A 24,757-nucleotide genomic window follows, 5' to 3' on the forward strand; every position below is an offset into this window, starting at 1 on the left:
TACGGCCACTTTTGGCAGAAATGCCTCATATCAATGTGTTCAACTGTGTTTCAATGCCTGTGATCCTTTAACAAATCGGGGTTGCCTTGCAAGAAGGAGGTTCCGGGTCGAGTCCTGCCTGGCCACATCCTCCCTACATGGAGTTTGCATGCTGTCTCCCTGCATTTGCGTGGGTTACCTCTGAGCACTCCAGCTTGCTCCCACATCAAAAGACAAGCCTTTTCCTGTATGTAAGGTTATCTATAATCCTGCCATTGCCCTTGACTAAGGCACTGGCCTCAGACACCCCATACAGATTCAGTGAACAATAAGTGAATTGTCCAAAAATAATTCAAACCAGTAAAGTTAATTTCAAGTCAACTTGTTTAGATAATATGTTTTGATATTGTGTTAGTGGGATAAGAATTTTCACTTTCATTTATCTTAAAAACAAGAAATGAAATGTATGCGCATTTTCCCCAAGAGCATTCAGTTGAAGCCGGTATTCATTTTGGCAAGAAATGTACAGTATTTGGGGCAGCAGTGTAATATAATCAATAAGGAACTAATCTGATGTCTTGTAATCTAAAGGTTGCAGGTTTGACTCCTAGGTGGTACATTGCCATTGTACCCTTGAACAAGGTACTTAACCAGCATTACTTCAGTATACATCTGGTTGTATGGATGCAATGTAAAAGTTGTGTAAGTCACTCTGGATTAGAGTTTCTACTAACTGCCTATAATGTAATATTCTGCTCATTGTTCCCTGAACCTGAAGAACTTGTCTTTCTTCCACAGAACATCACATTTCATTACATTTTATTTGGGAGATGCTTTTATCCAAAGCAGTGTACAGTATTTATATGCGGAAGGTCATTGGAACTACTATCGAACGCACTTCAGATAAGGTACAATTCTTGTTGCAGGTTGCAGCCATCTATATCCTTGAACATCAGGTCTAATTCACACAGTAAAGCTTTGGCTAAGTCAGTAAAGCTATGCCCAAGTCTTAAGCTAGAAGTGAGGCATGATTATACGAGATGATAAGAGCTACAACATCAAGATGAAGATTCAAGTGAAAGTGTAATAAGGTCAAGATATATGATAAGCATAAGTGTTGCATGAAAGTTATACTTCATTGGGGTATACCTGCTGTAGATTGTAGTGCTGACTTTATTAACTAAAGAGATGTGTCTTTGGATGACAGTGGAAAGCACACAGTAACCGAGTGGTTCATTGAGTAATATTTTCATTGTTTTATGCTAATGGAATTACATTGCTTCATTTTAGAAAAGTTTATAATTAATCAAAAGATAAAAAAATAATAATAAAAAGAAATAGTTAATGAATGCACTTGAGCAGCAACCAAATGAGTAATACCAAGGGTGATAATGATGTTTTTAAATTCCTGTCAGTAGAAAACACAGCCCAAAAAATGACACCGAGAAGACAGAAGGTCTGAGCTCCACCAAGAGGTTCCTCTTGTAATTGCATGGAAAACTGGTTTGAAAAATGAACAGCAACAGAAAGTGGACCAGCGCAAATTCTGAAGTCTTACAGAATTGTTTGTGTCCAGTTCTCAGTTAAATGGGAAACATGGCATTCATGATTGTAGGACTCTGAATGCACCAAATGGCAGAAATGTCTGAGTAGTGAAGAATGGCACACAGCCTTATGCCAGCTCTTACCCTCAGTGTGCCAGGCTACAGAGGAATATTGTTGAGTGTTCATGTTTGAGTGATCAGCATTCCCCCATGTTTTAATCTGTTCTGTGCAATATCAGCTGGACAGCCTGTGGATAGCTGCTGACAGAGTTACTCTTTTGGCATATTGTCACAACCTTGGCAATTATTCACACACAGTTCCAGTTTTTATCAAAATATACCTCCACACACACACTCTCTCTCTCTCCCTCTTTCTCCTTCTCCCTGTCTTTCTCTCTCTCATGTACACACACACACACACACACAAATACCTCATTTCACCAGGCCATGCTTCGGTACGAATACTTCATTTTAAGGGACAGATGCAAATCACCTGTCTCATAAGAGCCCAGAGCAAGTACAGGTAGGCACTGCCCCCTGCCCTCTGGCTAAACCCCAGCCCCACCTGCTAGGAGCAGTGGGCTATATAAGAGAAGGTCTCCAGACGATATCTGTCAGTATACCAGGAAGTCTCTGGTCTGCTTATTTCTGTCTGTCTCCTGCTTCGTGACCATCACCATGAAGTTCGACAACCCAGTGAGTGCTTTTTCTTTTTCCTCTCATCTCTTTTCTCTCCTTTGTCACTCTTAGCCTGCTTTCATGCATCTTAATGCATCCAGTCACCAGGAAAATTTCTGTGCATTACCGAAATATATATTTCCAGCATCTGCATTAAAATATTTAATTCACTGAAAATAATTGTCGCAAGTGGTTTAAATAAAAACTTCTTTGTATCATTTCCAGTGTTACTGGTGTGCATACTGCACATAAGGCCATGTGGCACCCAGAACCTTTTCATTAAACTGAAACTAAAACATGAACATCAAAGACATGATTTGTACTTGAATTAAACAATGTGCACATCTGCCCTGTCCTTCTTTTCTCTGCCTTTCTAACTCTGTTTGACCACTAACATCCCCTTCACTTTGTTTTCACACACTGACTGTGTTACTACATTACTCACATTGACTCATCAACAGACTCACAAACCAGGTGTTTGTGAGCTGTACAGTGTGCTGGTTTAGTTTAGTTTGAACCTGTTAACTCAGATGAGCCAATCGGCTGCTTTAAATGTTTAATCTATTAAGAGCTGATTGACAGTGAAAACCAGCGGACCCCACAGCTCTCCAGCACCAGGGTCATGAAACGCTGCAACAGACAGACTACTGTGTCTTAATCCCATTGTTTGTGTTATACAGAAAGTCCCATCTAGAGTGCCCATAGAGGGCGGTTTGAGGCCAGGGATGACTGTTTACTTCAAGGGAACTGTTCACTCCAATATAAACAGGTAAGGACCCTTCTGCTGGACAAAGATAATACTGAAGGGAATAGGGTATTATACAGAGGTGGACAAATGAATGAGCATTGAATGAGGTGGATTGTCAGAGCTGAGTATATTAATTGGTGACACAATGGAAAGTGTAAATTGCTCTTGCTCTTTGTCGCCCCCCACAGGTTCGCCTTTAACCTGCTGTGTGCACACAGCATAGCCATGCACTTCAACCCCCGATTCAGGGGCTGGAGTGGAGTGGTGTTCAATACCCGTCAACACCGCAGATGGAAGCGTGAGGAGAGGACCCGTCAGCCTTTCCAAAAAGGGGCTGACTTTGAGGTGCTTTACACAGTCACCCCAGAGGGATACCAGGTGAGAACAATTGTGTGTGTGTGTGTGTGTGTGTGTGTGTGTGTGTGTATTTGCATGTGTATGTATTGTTTGCATACATGCAATTCCTCCTTACTGAAAATGAACATAATTTAATTTTAATTGAGTGGTGTGTGACATTGTATTGTAAGGTTTAATTTTCTTTGGAAGGAAAAGATCTGCATTAACGTCAGCAGAATTTTTTAATAGCAGCCTGTCCTGACTCCATGCCTTCCTCCCTGGCTCCTGCAGGTGGATGTTAATGGTGCGCTGCTCCACCTGTTCAGGCATCGCATGCCGGCGGAGCAGGTGATAGGCCTAAATTTCAACGGGAATATCAGTTTGGAGACTATCATCATCGGGGTGAGGAGAAGAGTGGCATGCATCCCACATTTAAATTTGAGCAGTGACTTTTTGCCATTTCATAGATCCACTTGCATAATGTCAGACACAGCACACATTTTAAGAAGGATGCATTTGTGTTTGCATTACCCACCCCTAACTCAGATGTTTGTTTTTCAGGAGGGACAACTTGAAAAGATTTTGGTATGAGAATGCTGACCTCTCACCACACATAAAAATATACACACACACACACACGTTTTACACAATGACTGTGCTACTACATTACTCACACATATCCATCTCTCCATATGTATTCTATTTCCAATTACCAACAGATTAAAAATCTTCATCCTTGTGAGCCACAATGTGTGCTAGTTTGTGCCCTACCATAGTCAATTGCTTTAGACCCAATTAAGTATGTGATGTGAGTTAATTGTGTGATCCACTACTTAAATTGATTAAATTAATTACTTTTTGTCAGTAAAACCCATCAGGCCCTACAACTTTCCAGTATAAGTGTAATGAGCCATTGTGTTTAACTGTCTGTTGAGTATGAATCCCGCTGTTTGTGTTTATGCAGAGCATCCCACTTTTATATTCAATTGATGGTGGTCTGAAAACTGGAATGTCTGTGTTCATCAAAGGACTGGTTCACTGTGACATCAACAGGTGAGTCACTGAGGGTACTGCAGGGAATGGGACCAAAGTTAAGCATCCCTTACGTGATATTTAAACGTAATCGTTTGCAGGATTTTTAACTTGAAAACATTAGTAGTAACCTGTAACCTGGCCAAGGCATATCTATGATGCACTGGCAATCTCTGTTTTCACGCACTTTCCCCAAGTTTGTGCACATTTAGTTGTATTTGTTATTCTACGATGTGTTTGGGATGTTTCTCGGGGCGTGGCACTCTTTTCTGTGTGGGGAGGGGTGTGTGGCTACAGAGCCTGTGGTTTGGGATCAATTTTCAGTGGTGTTTGTTGCTAAAGCTAGCTAGCCATTGTAATGGCCCAGATACAGCGAACATACAGAAAAGCAAAAAGATAAGTCAACAGGGCTCATTCAAGAACTGTAGTTACTGCAACTTTGGAAATGCTTTTCCTTGGTGGTGTCAGCCGAATTTTGCCATGGGAGTGAAAGTCACATGGAGTTGGCTTGTTTTCTGTTGGACCTGTAAGTAACGTTACCTCTCGCTATGCAGCTAGGGTTAAATGTCTGGTTTTCAAATTATTTGCACATTTCCTGCTAGTGGTCCCAACCGGATAATGTAGCCTAATGTCTGGTCTAAGTAACTGATGGGAGAAATTTACAATTATTTCTAATGAAAATATTTCTAATGAATCTGCATGTCCATGACTCAGTTGGGCACTCAGGGGTGAGTGGGCAGCGCTGAAAACAGAGGGGAGTCTACTTTGATTGTAAACACAGGCTAGAAAAACCTGCATAGTATTCCTTTAATGTTTAATTAAAACTGCACTCTGAAATCAGTTTGAGAACTGTTGAAACTGAATCAGTTGTTGCACAGACTCTTGCTGTCAGACTATTCATTCTGATGTTTCTGAGCATGAAACCACATCCTGTAGATTAACCTAATTCTCATCTTTTTATTTTTAATATTACCAGTTCTGGCTTGTGTGATGATGAACAATACTTTGGAAATCTACATTCTGTATTCTTAAAAAGAATCAGAACCTTCTGTTATTTATCGGAACCTCTTGTAGATAAAACAGAGAGGATTGAAGGACTAAGGATGATTGTAAGGGAGTAATTATCTGATGACTTGAAGGAATCTAATAAAACTTCCTTGCTCTCTGCTGCCCCCACAGGTTCCACGTCAACCTGCAGCATGGGGACCAGAAACGCTGTGACAAAGCCTTACACTTCAACCCTCGGTTTAAGCACCAAGAGGTGGTGGTGTTCAACACCTTCCGGAACGGCAGATGGGAAAATGAGGAGAGACCCGGTGGGATGCCCTTCACAAAGGGGGAAGTCTTCGAGCTGGTCTTCACTGTCACCTCAGAGGGCTACCAGGTCAGAAAGACAGCAAGTGTGCATTGCTGTGTGCACATGTATGTGATGTTGTACTTTTTAGTACATGTGTGTGTATTGTGTGCGTTTGTGCTTGTGTTTGCATTTGTGTGTATCATGTGCATTTTCAGTCACAGCCTTTCTTGACTCCACCTTCTTCTTCATCTTCATCTCTTGCAGGTGAAAGTGAATGATAATGAGTTCTACTTGTTCAAGCACCGCATGCCAGTGGAGCACGCGAGTGCCATTAAGATCGCTGGGGACGTCTCCATACAGACCGTCGACATAACTCAGGTGAGGAGGAGCATTTCTATTGACTTTCCAGCTTTTATATTTACATTTTGGCTTGTGTTCATATGAATGGATTAGGAGGTTCAATGTTGTTTGTTTCCTTATCCAATCCTGACTGTGTTTGTTTTTCAGACACAAGAAGTGGACATACAGATATGTGAGGTTCGTGTGAAAATGATGGCTCCTCACCACAGACACGCACACACACTCACACACACACACACACACAAATACATAAATACATATGCGTGTACAAATGACTTCATGGTCTCTCTCTCACACATACACACTTTTAAGTCTGTACTTTGACTTGTGTTAGTGACCCTGCATGAAAGGATTAGGAGTTTAAATGTTTGTTTCCTTATCTACCCCTAACTGACTTTCTTTTTCAGTTTGGAGGACCAGTGATATGTGCCTTAGGTCCAGCAATTATGGCACCACCAGTTCTGGAACCACCAGTTCTACCAGTAAAGAAGGTTAGTGTGAAAATGATGGCTTCTCATCACACACACACACACACACACACACTAATATCTCAACAGCTCTACCTGTGTTACAATACTACTCACACCCCCCCATCTGCATTCTGTTGGAATTGACCAATGGATTCACAACCCTGGTCCTTCTGTGCTGCAAAATCAACTGCTGTAATTGACCAATTCATTGCTGATTAACAGCAATGTCCAGCAGACCCTACCGCTCTCCAGTACCCCCATTATGAACCACTGCAACAGACAAACTTGTATTAATCCCAGTGTTTGTGTTGTACAGATTGACCAGGATGTGGATCCCATCTATTGTGGTTTGAGGGCAGGGATGTCTGTGTACTTCAAAGGAACTGTTCCCAAAGACTGTCGCAGGTGAGAAGCCATGATGGGTATTTACTGGTAGAAGAATTAATTATTATTTACTTAGCTCGACCAGTTATGCAATTCATGAACCATCAGGCCCCCATGAGTAGTGCAGGTTTGTGTGCTTATTGTCTCATTGTTTTGTGTGAAACCATATATTCTAGAGATGTTCAATCAGATACTTATCTCTGTATTTGTCGTAATACAAGTTCATCTCCCTGCTGATGAAGCAAAAACATCCCAATTTGATGCATCTTTTGAAAATTCATAGAGGGGATTTTTTAATAACAAAACCAGCAGACATGCTTCATTCTGATAATTGCACCAGAAACTGGAACCGCCCAATGTTAATTACTTGAAGGAATTTATGATTTTTAAAAAGTCATTGCTCTATGTCATCCTCCACAGGTTCAGCATCAATCTATACTGTCAGGAGCAGAAGAGCCGTGACAACGCCTTCCACTTCAACCCCCGATTTGATACCAATATGGTGGTGTTCAACACCTTCCGAAATGGCAGATGGGAAAATGAGGAGAGGCCCTCTGAGATGCCCTTCAGTAGGGGCGAGAACTTTAAGCTGGTCTACATTATCACCTCAGAGGGCTACCAGGTCAGAAGGACGGGAACTGCGTGTGTGTGTGTGTTGCTTAGTTGTTTAACATGTGTATTTGCATATGTGCGTTTAGTCTGATGCATGTAATGCCTCCATTCTGCAGTGGACAATTATCTCACTTGCTGGACTATGGCATAAATGTTCAATTGACATATTAAATGTTTTGGGGTAAAGAAATAACTTCAGCAGAAATTTTGAATCTTTGTTGACTCCCTGCCTTATTCTCTGGCTCTTGCAGGTGAATGTGAACGGTAATCCATTCTACTTCTTCAAGCACCGCATGCCGTTTGAGGATGTGACTGCCATAAAGTTCGTTGGGGATGTAGCCATTGAGGCCATCAACATCGCAGAGGTGAGAAGGAGCAGTGTGTATTCTAAATTTGAGTTTAGGCAGATGCTCTCATCCAGTGTCCATTTGTATTTTCTTTTACGCATTTGTTTTTGCGTGCAAGCATTTGTCATTTGTATTTTCCTTAAAGATTTGTTTTGATTTGATTTGATTGTTTTGCTTTCCCACACCCGTCCCTAACAGAGTTTGTGTTTCAGGGAGGAGACAGAGGCATGCAGGGACTACTTCATCTAGGAAAGATTTTACCTCCTGTGAGTATGCTAGTCTCTCAGTCTGTACACCCACACGCACACATGTAGGCCTCAGTCCCTCATTTTTTTCACTCCATCGGCATACTGTTCTAAAAGTCCAGTGTATTCACTTAGTCTTTAAGGTATACTGGTTTTTGTATGTGCAGTAATAATGTAAATTCCTTTCAACCCAATTCAACAACTGCCATTAGTTAACCATGCGATCAGTTGCTTTAACTGATTTTCCCAGTAAGCGCTGACTGGCACTGAAACCCAGAGGACCCTACAGCTCTCAGGCACCAGGGTTATGAACCACTGCAACAGACACACTGCTTTGTATTAATATCAGTGTTTGTGTTGCGCAGAGCATCCCATATGTGAAAAGAATTTACGGCGGTTTGAAGGTGGGGATGCATCTATACTTCCGGGGAGTTGTGCACCGCAAGATCAACAGGTGAGGAGCCCCCTGCTGGACATGGAGGGTCCTGAAGGGAATATGGCTGAGGTGACTTTAGTATTGGACAAATTAATGAGGATTGTGGAGCTAACAATGTTGGCAGGGCTGTTATATGATCTCTGTGATTCCCTGAAGTCTCGCAATCCTTTTGTTCTGCTGTGAGGACTAAGTTCCTTTCATTGGTTTACACAAGTCAGTTATGTAGAGCTCACTATGACTCCAAGGATTATTTAGTTCATGAAACGTCACTTGGGTGGGTGCAGAAGGTAGCACTGTCACCTCACAGCAAGAAGGTCCTGGGTTCTGTGTGGAGTTTGCATGTTCTCCCTGTGTCTGTGTGGCTTTCCTCCCGCAGTCTAAAGACATGCACATATGCTAATTGGAGACTCTAAATAGTTATGAGTGTGTGAGTGAATGGTGAGAGAATAGTGTGTGTGCCCTGTCCAGGGTGTATTCCTGTCTCTTTACCAATGCACACTGGGACAGGCTCCAGCACCGCGACCCTGCTCAGAATAAGCTGGTATAGATAATGGATGGATGGATGGATGAAACCTTACTCCGCCATTGTTAATGAAATTTTTCCTACTGACTGGCTAGGATTAGAATTAAAGGACATTTGAGGATATTGATAGCAATGTTGATTTATTTTTGTTTAGAGAACATTAGCATATTCTAGAACTTCTGGTCATAACAAAGCCCAGTGCATCGTGGAATCTCTGTTCTCCACCATTCAATACAGATCAACAATAAACAGTTTGTAAGCATCCTCTTGCTCCACTTCTATTTTCTTGGAGGTTTCAGAGGATGAAACCATATATTATATTGATCAGTCAGATGCAAATTTTTAACACAAACAGTTCTGTCTCCCTACACTGAAATGCTGAAAAGGATTGTCAAGGCTTTATACTGTGTCTTATCTGTTCACACAAGGGAATCTTTAATAAAACAACCTTGCTCCCTGTCACCACCTGCAGGTTCCACATCAACCTGCAGTATGGGCAGCAGCGTGGCCTTAAAGCCTTACACTTCAACCCCAGGTTCAGACCCTCACAGGTGGTGGTGTTAAACTCCTTCCGAAATGGCAGATGGGATCTGGAGGAGAGGGTCCATGAGATGCCCTTCTGTAAGGGAGAGAGCTTTGAGATTCTCTTCATTGTCACTGCAAAGGGCTACCAGGTCAGACAGACATTTTATGTGTGTGTGTGTGTTTGTGAACTGAACTAGGGAATTATATTCTATTGACAAACATAATTTTTCAGTGGAAAAAATTCACGTGAAATTTTGAATAGTTTGAATTTAGAATTTTTTGACTCCCTGCCTTCCTTTATGGTTTCTGTAGGTGAACGTAAACGGCCGTCCGTTCTACACGTTCAAGCACCGCATGCCTGTGAAGACTGTGAACGCCATAAAGATCGCTGGGGATGTTTCCATAGAAACCATCAACATCACTGGGGTGAGGTGGAGCAGTGCCTACTTTTGGAACTTACTTTTAGCACATTTTCATCATTTTTTTCTTAAACAACACATTTTTCCATTTCATCATTTCTTTTTGCATTTAGAATAATTGTATTTTCATTTTAATGGATGTATTTTCATTTGTGGATTTGTAATTTCATTTAAGGGTTTGTATATATATGAATGGATTTGGAAGTGTATCATTTTGTGCCCCCCCCCCCCCCCCCCAACTCCCCAACCCCAACTAACTGAGTTTGCGTTTCAGGGAGGACAAGATGGCGTTCAGGGATATAGAGGGCTACGAAAGATGACGATTACAGTGAGTACACTGCCAAATCACCACACACACACACCTCCCTCTGTTTTTTCACACGGACTGTGTTACCACATTACTCACATCCCTCATTTCCATTCTGTTGCAATAGAGGACAAAATTTGCAACCTCGGTCCTTGTGAACTGCAAGATGTGCTCATTTTTGTTTTTCCCCTTCAAATTGTCAACCAGTGTAGTCCCAATAATCCAGGACAGGTGATGTAATTACTGTGATTAATTGCTTCTATTGACTGATATTAAAATTTGATTGACAGCAAAACCAAGCAGAGTCAACTCTACAACACCAGGGATTTGAGTTTCTGCAACAGACAAACTGCTCTTTATGAATTCCAGTGTTTGTGTTCCACAGAAAATCCCACACGTGGGGCTCATCTACGGTGGATTGAGGACGGGGACGTATATGTACTTCCGAGGAACCATTCCACATAAGATAGCGAGGTAAGAACCCCCTCCTGGCCATGGTGGGTACTTCACAAAATGTGATTAAGACACTATGTAGTGGTGGAACAATAAATGAGGCTTTGTGGAACCCAAAATAATTATATCCTCTCAGTGACCCCCTGATTTCTCCCAGTCACTTTTCTGCAATGAAGAACAAAATCCTTTCATTGGTTGAATCAAGTCAGTGATTGACAGCTCAGCCATTGCAAGCTCAGTTTTATCTGCTTTGTGACTCTGTACTTTGGGTTTACTAACATGTGAGGATATTAAATTTTGAGTTGTTTTCATAGAATTTTTGAAAACGATTAATCTGCTGGTCATAACAAAGCTCAAATCTGCAAAAATATATTTCTGTATTCCAGAATGGAATATGTCCTACAGTCCATGACTCCAGTCAGTGTTTGCTAATTTTTGTTCATCAGTCAAATTTCTGCTCTAATGTGTGGGCTTTCTGTGGTCGAGAATGAACTTGTGCATAAAAAAAGCTTTAGCAGACATATACATTTTTTTTCAATGCTGGATCATAGCCCCTGGTGAGCCCCTGGACTTGAGTCATTTGTGATTGTTGTGTGTGTGCTTATTGCTGCCCACAAAAACTGAAGTGATGCATGTTGCCTTATAATGCAATGCAATAGAATGAGCTGTCCTATTATAGCAAGGTGGATACAGTGAAAGTTGTGCCAGGGGAAAGAAAAGCCACTGCTGCAAAATAGATGGAGCTCTTCTGAAATGTGTGTACAGTGCGATTAGTGTGAGAGTTTGCCTCAATAATACTCCCTCTGAGCCAATGAGAGGATTTTTTTGGGGGGGATCTGGCATTGCTCATTGGAGAACCAACGGCAACAGAATAGCTTTATTGACACCATTCAGTTGCTGTATGGTCACTTTGGACCTTCTCTGAACCATCCCATTATTTTCTTAGAGAGACAACATTGTGTTGTAGGGCACATTAGTGTGGGGTACGGGTCTCTGATTGTCTGAAAAATGAGAGAACTGTGCAGTTAACACATCTGTTTTATGCACTAGGAGGGACTATCTTTTTAGTTAAATTAAGGAAGTAAAACACTATTCCTGTTGAAGTGCTGTGGTTTGAGTATTGCAGGAATCCAGCGCCTTGGGGTTGTGAAATCCCTTAGCTTGAAATGGTCGATAAGCAGCCTTTTGCGCTGATTCTATTCACTTGCATGTTTCAGAGCATATTTTGATCAGAACAAGCGCTGCAGTTAATTAGTGGGATTTAAGTACTGAGGAGGATAGTAAAAGCTGTGTATCTTGACTGGGGATATTAAGGAATCTGTGATTAACTTCTGGCTTCTTTGTCACGCCCCCACAGATTCCACATCAACCTGAACTTGGGGGAGTTGAAAGGATGTGACAAAGCCTTACACTTCAACCCTCGGTTCAAGCCCTCAGAGGTGGTGGTGTTCAACTCCTTCCGGAATGGCAGATGGGATCGGGAGGAGAGGGTCAATAAGATGCCCTTCCGTAGGGGAGAGGACTTTGAGCTGCTCTTCATTGTCACTGCACATGGCTTTCAGGTCAGAAGGACATTTGTGTGTTTGTGCGCATGTCTGTGTTCGCAATTTTGTTTGGACCTACAGTATGTGCATTGTACTTGTGTATAATGTTTGTGTTTGCATTACGTCACAATATTTAACTGACAAGCTCCCTCGATTCTCTCCGGCTCCTGCAGGTGAACGTAAACGGTCGCCAGTTCTACTTGTTCAAGCACCGCATGCCGGTGGAGTACGTGAGCGGCCTAAAGATCGCTGGGGACGTCTCCATGAAAACCGTCAACATGATCAGGGTGAGGAGGAACACTGTGCTTTCTACATTTATTTATGCGTTTGCTTGCACAAATTTAAAACATCCCATAGCATGACAAGCTGTTGCATTGTACATTTAAAGCATTTGTATTTTCACTTTGGCATTTCAATTTGCAGTCATTTTTGTATCTAGGAATTTGTATTTGCTTTTTTAAGCATTTGTAGACATTGGATTAGGAAGTGATTTTTTTTTTTTTGGTGTGGTGATCCCTCATCCACCTCTGACTGGGTTTGTGTTTCAGGGAGTCCAAGGAGCCTTGGAGGGTCATCCAAGTCTTGGAAAGATGGTCGTTACTGTGAGTAGTCTGGTCTATCACCACGCACACACATCTACAGCCCAGTCCTTCTGTGTTCTTACTCACTGATTATGCTACTACTTTACTCACTTTCTTCATCTATCCATCTGCATTCTGTTGTAAAAGAACGTATTGTAACTAATGTATTTGCAACCCTGGTCCTCGTGAGCTGCCAGATTTGCTGTTTTTGTTTTCGTGTTAAAATTGACAAACCTTACAGTGCCAACTGTGGCCGGCAGCTCCAAAGGGTGAGGCACAGTTGTCGATTGCTTGACCCAAAGAAGGGAATAGTTCAGTTAGTTAAGGGGTGTGCATTTTATTGCCATCTAGTGATCCTTGCTGGTTGATCGGATGCCTGACAATTACATAGTTGCTTATGAAAGGTCATCCTCAGACTCCACAGTATGCACACTTAGCAGTGGCCTGCAACGTGAAAAGCAGGCTAGTGACACGTGTATCGCAGGAGAACCATGGATGTCTTCACTCTTCCACATCTGCAGTAGAGATCGCATCACACATAAACATGACTGCAAGTGGGAAATTAGATATTCCAAAGTAGAGTGGGAACGGGTAATACTCAACATCACACTGGGCAACAGATTTTAAAAAATCTAGTCTGAATTAAGTAAGAGAGGTCACCTATCTGTGAAATCAGCTGCTTTTATTGATTGTCTAATAGACAGTGATACTGAGCAGACCCTACAGCTCTCCAGCACCAGGGTTATGAACCACTGCAACGGACAAGCTGCTCTGTATCAATCCCAGTGTTTTTGTTGCACAGAAAATCCCACATGTGGGCCCAGTCTACGGTGGTTTGAGGACGGGGATGGCTCTGTTCTTCCGGGGAACTGTTCCACAGGAGATCAACAGGTGAGGAGCCCCCTGTTTGCAATGGAGCATCCTGCAGGGAATGGGAGTGAGACACCATGTTGTGGTGGAAAAAATGACTAAGGCTTCATGGAACCAATATAGGTGGAACTATTATATGCTCTCTCTCTCTCTCTATTGCCCCCTGCAGGTTTCACATCAACCTTCAGTCTGGAGAATTGAAGGGCAGTGACAAAGCCTTGCACTTCAACCCCCGGTTTGCAGGTGGTGAGGTGGTGGTGTTCAACACCATGCGGAATGGCAGATGGGAAAATGAGGAGAGGCCCAGTGAGATGCCCTTCCGTAAGGGAGAGGACTTTGAACTGGTCTTCATTATCACCGCAGAGGGCTACCAGGTCAGAAGAACATGAAGTGTGTGTCTGTGAGCATGTGTGTGCACTGCACATGTGTGTGTTGTAATTTGTGTATTTGCATGAGTTTGTATTGCGTACACACACGTAATCCTCACTGCAGACAAATACTATCTCATTAAGTGGAGTATGGTATGGTATGATATGCTATTGGCATATTAAAGTCTTCTGAGGAAAAAATAACTAAAATAGACATTTTGAACAATAGCCTTTCTTGACTCCCTGCTGTCCTCTTCTGCAGGTGAACGTAAACGGTCGTCTGTTCTATTTGTTCATGCACCGCATGCCAGTGGAGCAAGTGAGTGCCATAAAGATCGCTGGGGACGTCTCCATGCAGACCCTCAACATGACTGAGGTGAGGAAGAGCAGCATACATTCTTAATTTGACCATTTACTTTTACACCTGTTGTGAAGAGCCTTACACAGTGCACATTTTTATATTTAAGCATCTGTGTTTACCTTTAGTCATTTATCAACATGTGTGATTTGATTTTGTCTTTTAGGCAGGAAAAGTAGGCATGCTGAAACATCCAGGTCTGGGAAAGATGGTGGTTAGTGTAAGTGTTCTCATCATACACAAACAAACACAATTTGACACCTATATATGTGAACATTATCTTGCAATGCAATAGAATGCATTCCCACTGTTTTTAGACACAGACTATGGTACTATATTACACTGAAACAGGCCAATGCATTTGTAACCTTCGTTCTTCCGATCCTGAAGATGTGCTGGTTTTTTTGTTTTTGCATTTAAATCTTAAACAATAATGCATGTGCAGCGTGCAGTTAACCGTGTGATCAACTGCATTAATTGATTGATCTATTGAGCGCTCATAGAAGATGAAATCCTGCAGAAAATACAGCTCTAATGCACCAAGGTTATGAACCACTGCAACAGGCAAATGGCTTTGAATTAATCTCAGTGTTTGTGTTAAACAGAGCATTCCGTTTGTGGGGACCATCCAGGGCTGTTTGAGAACAGGGATATACATGTACTTCCGAGGAACAGTTCACCAAAACATCAACAGGTGAGGAGCCGCCAGCTGGCCATGGGGGGTACTGCAGGAATTGGGGTTGAGACACTGTTCATTAGTTTAGTGATGAATGAGGCTTCGTGGAGCTTTCCTTTCATTGGTTGAAACAAGACTATGATTGGCAGCTGACTATATCTCAACCTATTTTGTATTTCATGAAGCCTCATGCCCTAATCGCTAGTGCAGTTTTGCCAGCTTTGTGACTCTGTGGTTAGGATTTAACAACATGTGAGGATATTAATCACGGTATTGATTTCCTTTCATAACACATGGATATGATTTCACTGCTGGTCATAAGGAAGCTGAGCTGTGTGAAATATCTGCATTCCAGCATGTAATATGTACAATGGCCCATATCTTCAAGCAACATATGATTGCTAATTTTTGTTGACCAGTCAACATTATTTTCTGTAGAGAGGGATTTCTGTGGGTGGGAATTAACTCTGCACTAAGAGGTATTGTCAGAGGTTGAAAGCATATCTAAAAGAATGCTGGATCCTAGGCTAATGGGGAGCCCCTGGGCGTGAGTTGTGTGTGGCTGATTTTTTTGTGTGCTTACTGTAGTCAACTAAACTAAAATGAAGCACATTCCCCCTTATAGCAGTTCACTGGAATGGCCAGTCCTATTGTAGCTTTGCCTGCATGATTTGCCTGACAGTTGTTCTCATTACAGGCCTCCTTTATGATATAGTTTTATTTAATTACACACTCTGAAGTCAGTTATGTGAATCAGTTGAGTTATACCAGATTCTGTGGTAAAACTTCCTTGCTCTCTGCTGCCCCCCGTAGGTTCCATATCAACCTGCAGTACGGGGAGAAGAAAGGCTGTGACAAGGCCTTACACTTCAACCCCCGGTTCGCCGGCAATGGGGTGATAGTGTTCAACAGCTTCCAGAACGGCTGGAAAAGAGAGGAGAGGGTTCATCAGATGCCCTTCTGTAAGGGAGAGGACTTTGAGCTGGTCTTCATTGTCACCCCAGTGGGCTACCAGGTCAGGAAGACAGGAATGGTGTATGTGTGTGAGTGTGTGTGTGTGTATTTGTACTTGTATTTGTATATATACACATATGGTCATGGCATGGCATGTGTGTGTATGTTTGGCTGTTTGTATTTACATTTCAGTATATTGTGTGCATACATGTAATGCCTCCTTACTGCAGAGGATTCTAATCTAAGTAACTAGAGTAGGGAATTATGTTCATTTGACAGATTAAATTCTTTGGAGAAAAGATGAAAACACATGAACAGAAATTTTGAAATGGCTCTCTTGATTCCCTGCCTTCTTCTCTGGTTCCTGCAGGTGATCGTAAACGGTCGTCCATTGTACTTGTTCAAGCACCGCATGCCGGTGGAACACGTGAGTGCCCTAAAAATTGCTGGGGATGTCTCCATGGAGTACGTCAACCTGATTGGGGTGAGCAGGAACAGCGTGCATCTTACATTTATATTTAGCCCTTTCCTTTTTGATCCTTTTGTGTGTGTCTGACAGCAAAGATTTTTATATTTTAGCATTTGCATTTGCATTCTGGCATTTGAATGTGCTTTTTCAGTATTTTAATTTCTATTTTAATTTTTATTTTAATTTTGGCATTTTTAGACATGACTGGATTTGTAGGTGCGTTGTTTTGTATTCCCCCACCCTCATTAAACTGGGTTTGTGTTTCAGGGAGGAAATAGACTTGCAGGTCTGGGAAAGATGGCTGTTACTGTGAGTATGCTGGCCTCTCTCGACACACAAATATACACACAAAATCCCATGCCAGTTGACGTGCATACACATGTTCTCACTCTCTTACTCTAATTCTCTGTCATAAACATTTTTACCCCTCTTTGTTTCAACACACTGACTGCTAATATATTACTCACACCCTTCATCGGACCAAGAGATTTAAACCCTGGCCCTTGTTGGCCACAAGGTGTGCTGGTTTTTGCGTTTTCCTTAAAATTGTCAAACCTTTAGTCCAAACTAAGTAGGAGAGGTCAGCTATCTGTGAGATCAGCTGCTAATTTTATTGACCATTAAAGTGCTGATTGACAGTGAAACCCAGCAGACCCTACAGCTCTCCAGCACCAGGATTATGAACCACTGCATCAGACAAACTGCTCTGTATTAATCCCAGTGTTTGTGTTCTGCAGAGCATCCCACACTTGGGACCCATCTTGGGCGGTTTAAGGACAGGGATGTTTATGTTCTTCCGGGGAAAAGTTTCACAAGCGATCAACAGGTGAGGAGCCCCCTCCCCTCCTGGTCATGGAGGGCACTTCAGTAAACAGGGATGAGACAAGTTCTGTTTACCAGCTGACAAAGTGAAAATGTTCCAGTTTTATGTTCCAGCTTCTGAACCTTCATTAAGCTGCGTGATGGACTGTACTGTTATACCATACCGTACATTCCGTTTTGCAATACGAAAAGTAGAATTGAATGAGGAGCTGAGCTTATTATCTGATTTAGGGGAATCTGTGATAAACCTTTCTTGCTCTGTGTTGCCACCCTCCACACAGATTCCACATCAACCTGCAGTTAGGGGAGATGAAAGGCTGTGACAAGGCCTTACACTTCAACCCTCGGTTCAAGCCCAGTCAGGTGGTGGTGTTCAACACCTTCCGGAACGGCAGATGGGAAAAGGAGGAGAGGGTCCATGAGATGCCCTTCACTGAGGGTGAAGAATTTGAGCTGCTCTTTATCGTTACCCCAGTGGGCTACCAGGTCAGGAATGTGTACAGTGTGTATGTGTGTGTCTTTGTATTTTAATTTGTGTACTGTGTGCATATATGTAATCCTCCTGGATGCAGAGAATATTCCATCGACAAGACTGAATGTTTTGGCTGAAAAAATAACTTGGGGGGGGATTTTTGAATATCAGGCTTTCTTGACTCCCTGCCTTCCACCCTGACTCTTGCAGGTGATTGTAAACGGCCGTCAGTACTACTTGTTCAAACACCGCATGCCGCTGGAGCATGTGAGCGCCCTAAAAATCGCTGGGGATGTCTCCATGGAGATCGTCAAACTTACTGGGGTGAGGAGGAGCACCACCGTGCATTCTACATTTTAATTTAGACATTTACTTTTAGGCATTCAACCTATTATTATAATATAAGTATTTGGACATTTAGCAGATCCGTTTATGAAGTGTCTAACACAGTACACGTTTACATTTTAGCTGTTGCATTTGCATTTAGGTATAGACATTTAGGTTGTGTTCCCCTAGCCACCCCTAACTGAGTTTGTGTTTCAGGGAGAAGATGACGACCAGGAGGGCCGTCCAGGTTTCGGAAGAATGGTCATTCCTGTGAGTATGCTGACCTATGACCATACACACACACACACCTAAGGCCCTGTTTTTTCAATACACTGACTGTGCTACTACATTATTCACACCCCTTTACCTCTCCTCTGCATTTTTACTATAGACAAGGTACAAGGTGTGCTTGTTTTTGCTTTTGCCTTAAAGTTGCAAACCACTTTAGACCCAATAAACCAGATGAAGGCACTTAACAGTGTTATTACCGGCTTTGAGACAAAATACTTTGTATTAATCCCAGTGTTTGTGTTGCAGAAAATCGCACATGTAGGGCCCATCCGCCGTGGTTTGAAATATGGGATGGCTTTGCAGTTCCAGGGAACAGTTCTCAAAGACATCAGCAGGTGAGGAACTGGCTATGGTGGGTACTGCAGGGAATGGGGCCAGGTCCATTTAGCGGTGGTTCTGTGAAACTATTTTTTGCTCTCCCTGTTGTCACCCAATCCTTTTGTTCTGCTATGGGGAGAAAAATCCTCTCATTGATTGAAACAAGTCAGTGACTGACAGTTCACCATAGCTCCACTGATTATACCCTCTGGTCCCAATTCACCTCATAATCACCCCCCTTCTGTTTTGAGTTACACTTAATTAGAAGTGTTACTGATGTAAGGGCCACTCTCAAGTGAGGGCGGGCATTGAGGGGATAAGGAACATAAAAAGCAGCAGGTGTGTGGGATGCACTGTTGATCTGCTCCGACAAATCAAAATGTACAGATTGGAATTTACAAAGAATGAATTATTATTGATAATAAATCATCACCTCTTAAAAGAATATCACTTAACAGTTGGGCAGAGTGAGCTACCTTGAACTGCCACATTTGCGTTACAAATAAGGATTACCACGATTTAGATGGGTGTTATCAGTACACATTAATCACTGAAATTTGCATAATTTGAGACAAGTTATTTGCAAACAAGACAATACCGTGATGACCATAATTGTCTTTAGAAAAGGCATGACATGGCAGCCAAATTGCATCTTTGCACTCTAGTTTGTAAAATCAGTATTTTTTTTTTTTTTTAATTGTTCATTTTTATTGATCAGTACATTTGCTTAAATAGAGTGGGCATTCTGATGTTGGAACTCTGATTAGAGAGGCCTTGGCAGAGGTTGGAAACACCTTGAATGCAGAGAGAACTTAAGGCTCATGACTGTTAGAGCTGAGAATCTCATCTGGTGACTCACAGGAACCTGTAATTAAAGTTCCTTGCTTACTGTTGCCCTCTGCAGGTTCAACATCAACCTTCAGTATGGGAGAAAGGATGGCTGTGACCTGGCCTTACACTTCAACCCTCGATTCAAGCCCTATGAGGTGGTGGTGTTCAACACCTTCCGCAAGGGTAGATGGGAAAGGGAGGAGAGGCCCAAAGGGATGCCCTTCAGTAAGGGAGAGGACTTTGAACTGGTCTTCTACATCACCTCAGTGGGCTTCCAGGTCAGAAGGACTGGCACTGTGTGTGTGTGTGTGTGTGAGTGTGAGCAAGTGTACATTTGTACTTTGCGTATGTGTACCACGCCTGTGTGTTTTTTATTTGTTCAAATGTGTTTCCATACATGTAATGCCTGTTAAGCTCATTTGCTAGGGCAAGATAATCCAGTGTCAAACTGAATGCTTTGGAAGAAAAAATAACATTAACAGAAATATTGAATTGCTGCCTTGCCTGATTCCCTACTGTCCTCTCTGGCTATTGCAGGTGTATGTAAACGGTGCTAAGTTCTATTTGTTCAAGCACCGCATGCCAGTGGAAAATGTGAATGCCCTAAAGATCGCTGGGGATATCTCCATGGAGGCTGTCGACATGACCGAGGTGAGGAGGAGTTTAAATTTCAGCATTTAACAGATCCCCCTCATCAAGTGTCCTACACAGGGCACTTACAATGGCTTAATTTTTTTAAATTTTTTTTTTATTTGTCTTGTGGTATTTGTATTTGCATTCAGCCATTCATACTAACATTCCGGCATTCGTTTTTGAATTTGAAAATTTGTATTTGCATCTAGCAATTTGTCAATTTGATTGGATTAAGAGGTCCATTGTTTTATGTTCGAATACCCACCCTTACATTGGGTTTGTGTTTTAGGAAGAACCGGAGGAAAAGCCAGACGGTTTTTGTGTGAGTATGCTACTCTGTCTTCTCTCACACGCTCACACAGAAACACACACATGCACTCCCATAAACATGTATTCATACATTCTATCTTTCTCCCTTGCTCTCAGACTAAACCAGTGGTTTCAAACTCAGTGCCATGGAGGGCCATGTGTATGCTGGTTTTTATTCCAACCTCAGATTGATTATATAATTAGTTCAATTATTTGGTGAATTATTTTATTTATTTATTTATTTGACAGGGACAATACTCATTGATCAACATCACTATTCTGTGATGTGAATGTGCCAGGTCTGCACATAATGCACTATAAAGTGAAATGTGTTATTTGCATTGTCTAAATAAAAACTTGCTTATATTCTGTGCTTCAATGCAGTTAAATGCAGCATTAAGGCAGCATTAATTGGTTGGAACGAAAACCTGCATACACACGGCCCTCCATGGCAACGTGTGAGATCACTGGACTAAACTGATATCTCTGTTCCTCTGTGACCAACATTCATAACACTGGTCCTTGTGAGCTGCAACTTGTGCCAGTTCTTGTTTTTTCCTTACATTTGTCAAACCCTTTAGACTCCAAAAACCAGGGGAGGAAAGTTACCTGCTCGATGAGCTGCCTTAATTAATTGATCTGTTGAGTGCTGATAGCCAGTGAAACCCAGCAGGCCCTACAGCAGGGGGTCCTTAGTCTTATCCAGAAAGGGCTGGTGTGGGTGCAGGCTTTTGTCTCACCTAAATGGTAACACACCTGATACTCTACTAATTGAGGTTCTCAGCAAAGACTCTAGTGGTTGATTAGTAGGAGCAGGTGTATTACTGCTTGGTTGGAACAAAAGCCTGCACCCACACTGGCCCTTTCTGGATAAGATTGTGGACCCCTGCCCTACAGCTCTCCAGCACCAGGGTCATGTCAAAATGGATGCACTTGCCTACTATTGATTATAGAAGTTGCACACAACAACTCTTCTCCAATTTGTATACTCCATAGTAGGCAAGTGTGCTGACTCAGGTCTGGTCTGAGATATCAACCACTGCAACAGATTAAGGCATTTTGATTTTCACTGAAGCATTTGCAGGCATGATTAGAAAAGGAGTTGCTTAGCTTTTTGTTCCCACCTTGTGTTTCAGGGAGGCATACTGGAACATCCAGAGATTTTGGTAAGTGCAGATACACTGGCCTCTAACTGCACACATTAGCATCTCTCTCTCTTATTTAATCAATCAATCAATCAATCAATTCAGTGATAATTGACAGTGAAACCCAGCAGACCCTACAGCTAACCAGCACCAAGGTTATGAACCACTGCGACAGACAAACTGCTTTGCATTAACCCCAATGTTTGTGTTCCACAGAGCGTCCCATACCTGGAGCCCATCTCTGGCGGTTTGAGGACAGGGACATCTCTGTTGGTTAAAGGAACGGTTCCCAGCAATAGCTACAGGTGAGAAGCCCCCTTCTGAGGCAGAAACCACTAATTTTACAGATCAATCAATTACTCACCTATGTATTCTCAACTTTAATGTGTCTTCTGAAAATTCAGTGAGGGGTATGAACAGTACTGTAGCAACAGACATTCCCAATTGTAATAGAGCAACGGAAATTTTTTCTACCAGCTGGCACCACCTGCAGTCAGAAGCATAGTGAAGGATGGAGGAGGATTGTTAGAGCTGTGTTGTATCTGGTCCTTTCTCCGTCGCCCCCCTGCAGGTTCAGCATCAATCTGTACTGTGGGGAAGAAGATGGCTCTGACGATGCTTTCCACTACAATCCCCGATTCGATTCCAATTTGGTGGTGTTCAACACCTTCCGGAACGGCCACTGGGAACAAGAGGAGAGACCCTCTGGGATGCCCTTCAGTAAGGGAGAGGAGTTTGAGACGGTCATCACTGCCACTTCAGATGGCTACCAGGTCAGACAGACAGAAAATGTGTGTGTGTGTGTGTGTGTGTGTGTGTGTGTGTGTGTCTGTGTTTCCACATTTTTAAATGTGTGAACTGAATGTACAATTTATACTGAATGTGCGTATTATGTCCCTACAAGCAATGCATCCCTCCTGCTGAGAAATATTGTCTCATTTCACTTACTGGAGTAGATGGAGTATGATAACAAATTTGCAGATTCAATGGAGGATAAAGTATTAGAATATCTAGAGAATTTTGAGTTACAGCTTTTTTTTAAACACCTTGCCTTCCTCTCTGGTACCTGCAGGTTAATGTAAATGGAAGCGAATTCCACTTGTTCAAGCACCGCATGCCGTTGGCGAACGTGAGTGCCATAAAGATCGTTGGAGACGTCACCCTGCACAAAGTCACCTTCATTGAGGTGAGGAGCAGCAGCATGCATTCAACTTTTTAATTTTTTCTTAAGTTTAGGCAATTAAAATGTCCTGTTATAACATTGTACAGTGTACACTTTCATTTAAGCATTTGTATTTGGCTTTAGACATTCGTATGTGCATTTATAGACATGTTTGAATTAAGATTTGCATGGTTTTGTGGCCATCTCTCCCCCCCCCCCCCTGACTCAGGTCTGGTCTGAGATATCAACCACTGTAACAGATTAAGGCATTTTGATTTTCACTGAAGCATTTGCAGGCATGATTAGAAAAGGAGTTGCTTAGCTTTTTGTTCCCACCTTCTCTTAACTGAGTTTGTGTTTCAGGGAGGCATACTGGAACATCCAGAGATTTTGGTAAGTGCAGATACACTGGCCTCTAACTGCACACATTAGCATCTCTCTCTCTTATTTAATCAATCAATCAATTCAGTGATAATTGACAGTGAAAACCAGCAGACCCTACAGCTATCCAGCACCAGAATTATGAACCACCGCAACAGACAAACTGCTTTGTATCAATCCCAGTGTTTGTGTTCCACAGAGCGTCCCATACCTGGAGCCCATCTCTGGCGGTTTGAGGACAGGGACATCTCTGTTGGTTAAAGGAACGGTTCCCAGCAATAGCTACAGGTGAGAAGCCCCCTTCTGAGGCAGAAACCACTAATTTTACAGATCAATCAATTACTCACCTATGTATTCTCAACTCTACAAATTTTGTCTCCCAATCGATGAAGCCGAAACATTCCAATTTAATGTATCTTCTGAAAATTCAGTGAGGGGTATGAACAGTACTGTAGCAACAGACATTCCCAATTGTAATAGAGCAACGGAAATTCTTTCTACCAGCTGGCACCACCTGCAGTCAGAAGCATAGTGAAGGATGGAGGAGGATTGTTAGAGCTGTGTTGTATCTGGTCCTTTCTCCGTCGCCCCCCTGTAGGTTCAGCATCAATCTGTACTGTGGGGAAGAGGATGGCTCTGACGATGCTTTCCACTACAATCCCCGATTCGATTCCAATTTGGTGGTGTTCAACACCTTCCGGAACGGCCACTGGGAACAAGAGGAGAGACCCTCTGGGATGCCCTTCAGTAAGGGAGAGGAGTTTGAGACGGTCATCACTGCCACTTCAGATGGCTACCAGGTCAGACAGACAGAAAATGTGTGTGTGTGTGTCTGTGTTTCCACATTTTTAAATGTGTGAACTGAATGTACAATTTATACTGAATGTGCGTATTATGTCCCTACAAGCAATGCATCCCTCCTGCTGAGAAATATTGTCTCATTTCACTTACTGGAGTAGATAGAGTATGATAACAAATTTGCAGATTCAATGGAGGATAAAGTATTAGAATATCTAGAGAATTTTGAGTTACAGCCTTTTTTTAAACGCCTTGCCTTCCTCTCTGGTACCTGCAGGTTAATGTAAATGGAAGCGAATTCCACTTGTTCAAGCACCGCATACCGTTGGCGAACGTGAGTGTCTTAAAGATCGTTGGAGACGTCACCCTGCACAAAGTCACCTTCATTGGGGTGAGGAGCAGCAGCATGCATTCAACTTTTTAATTTTGTCTTGCGTTTAGGCAATTAAAATGTCCTGTTATAACATTGTACAGTGTACATTTTCATTTAAGCATTTGTATTTGGTTTTAGATATTTGTATGTGCATTTATAGACATGTTTGAATTAAGATGTGCATGGTTTTGTGGCCATCTCTCGCCCCCCCCCCCCCCCTCCAGATTAAGGCATTTTGATTTTCACTGAAGCATTTGCAGGCATACAAGCCCCCCCCCCCCCACCATAATATAGTTTGTCTTTGAGTTTGCACTAAAACTTGGGCATTTACTTTTTGGTAGTTTGCAGATCCATTAGTCCTTTTTCCACAGCACATTTTA

The 24,757-nt window shown here is 42.3% G+C and overlaps 2 protein-coding genes across 2 annotated transcripts in view; both read left to right on the forward strand.

The window, feature by feature from the left end:
* Nucleotides 1-24,757, forward strand: part of LOC135235715 (uncharacterized) — a 133,864-nt gene that overhangs the window by 68,621 nt on the left and 40,486 nt on the right. The window lies entirely within an intron of this gene.
* On the forward strand, nt 7,531-12,344 carry LOC135236677 (galectin-6-like). Its single transcript, XM_064303162.1, has 8 exons — nt 7,531-7,536; nt 7,692-7,805; nt 8,398-8,486; nt 9,464-9,665; nt 9,829-9,942; nt 10,628-10,716; nt 12,053-12,257; nt 12,321-12,344. The coding sequence occupies exons 1-8, from the start codon at nt 7,531-7,533 to the stop codon at nt 12,342-12,344; spliced, it is 843 nt and encodes a 280-aa protein (XP_064159232.1).

The sequence above is a fragment of the Anguilla rostrata genome, chromosome 12 (assembly GCF_018555375.3).
Source record: "Anguilla rostrata isolate EN2019 chromosome 12, ASM1855537v3, whole genome shotgun sequence".
Classification (NCBI taxonomy): domain Eukaryota; kingdom Metazoa; phylum Chordata; class Actinopteri; order Anguilliformes; family Anguillidae; genus Anguilla; species Anguilla rostrata.

Bases quoted from the DNA above. Each gene is read 5' to 3' on its own strand.
- LOC135236677 (XM_064303162.1), top strand. The intron at 8,487-9,463 runs GTGAGGAGCCCC...CACCACCTGCAG, and splicing joins GTGCACCGCAAGATCAACAG to GTTCCACATCAACCTGCAGT. The intron at 10,717-12,052 runs GTAAGAACCCCC...ACGCCCCCACAG, and splicing joins ATTCCACATAAGATAGCGAG to ATTCCACATCAACCTGAACT.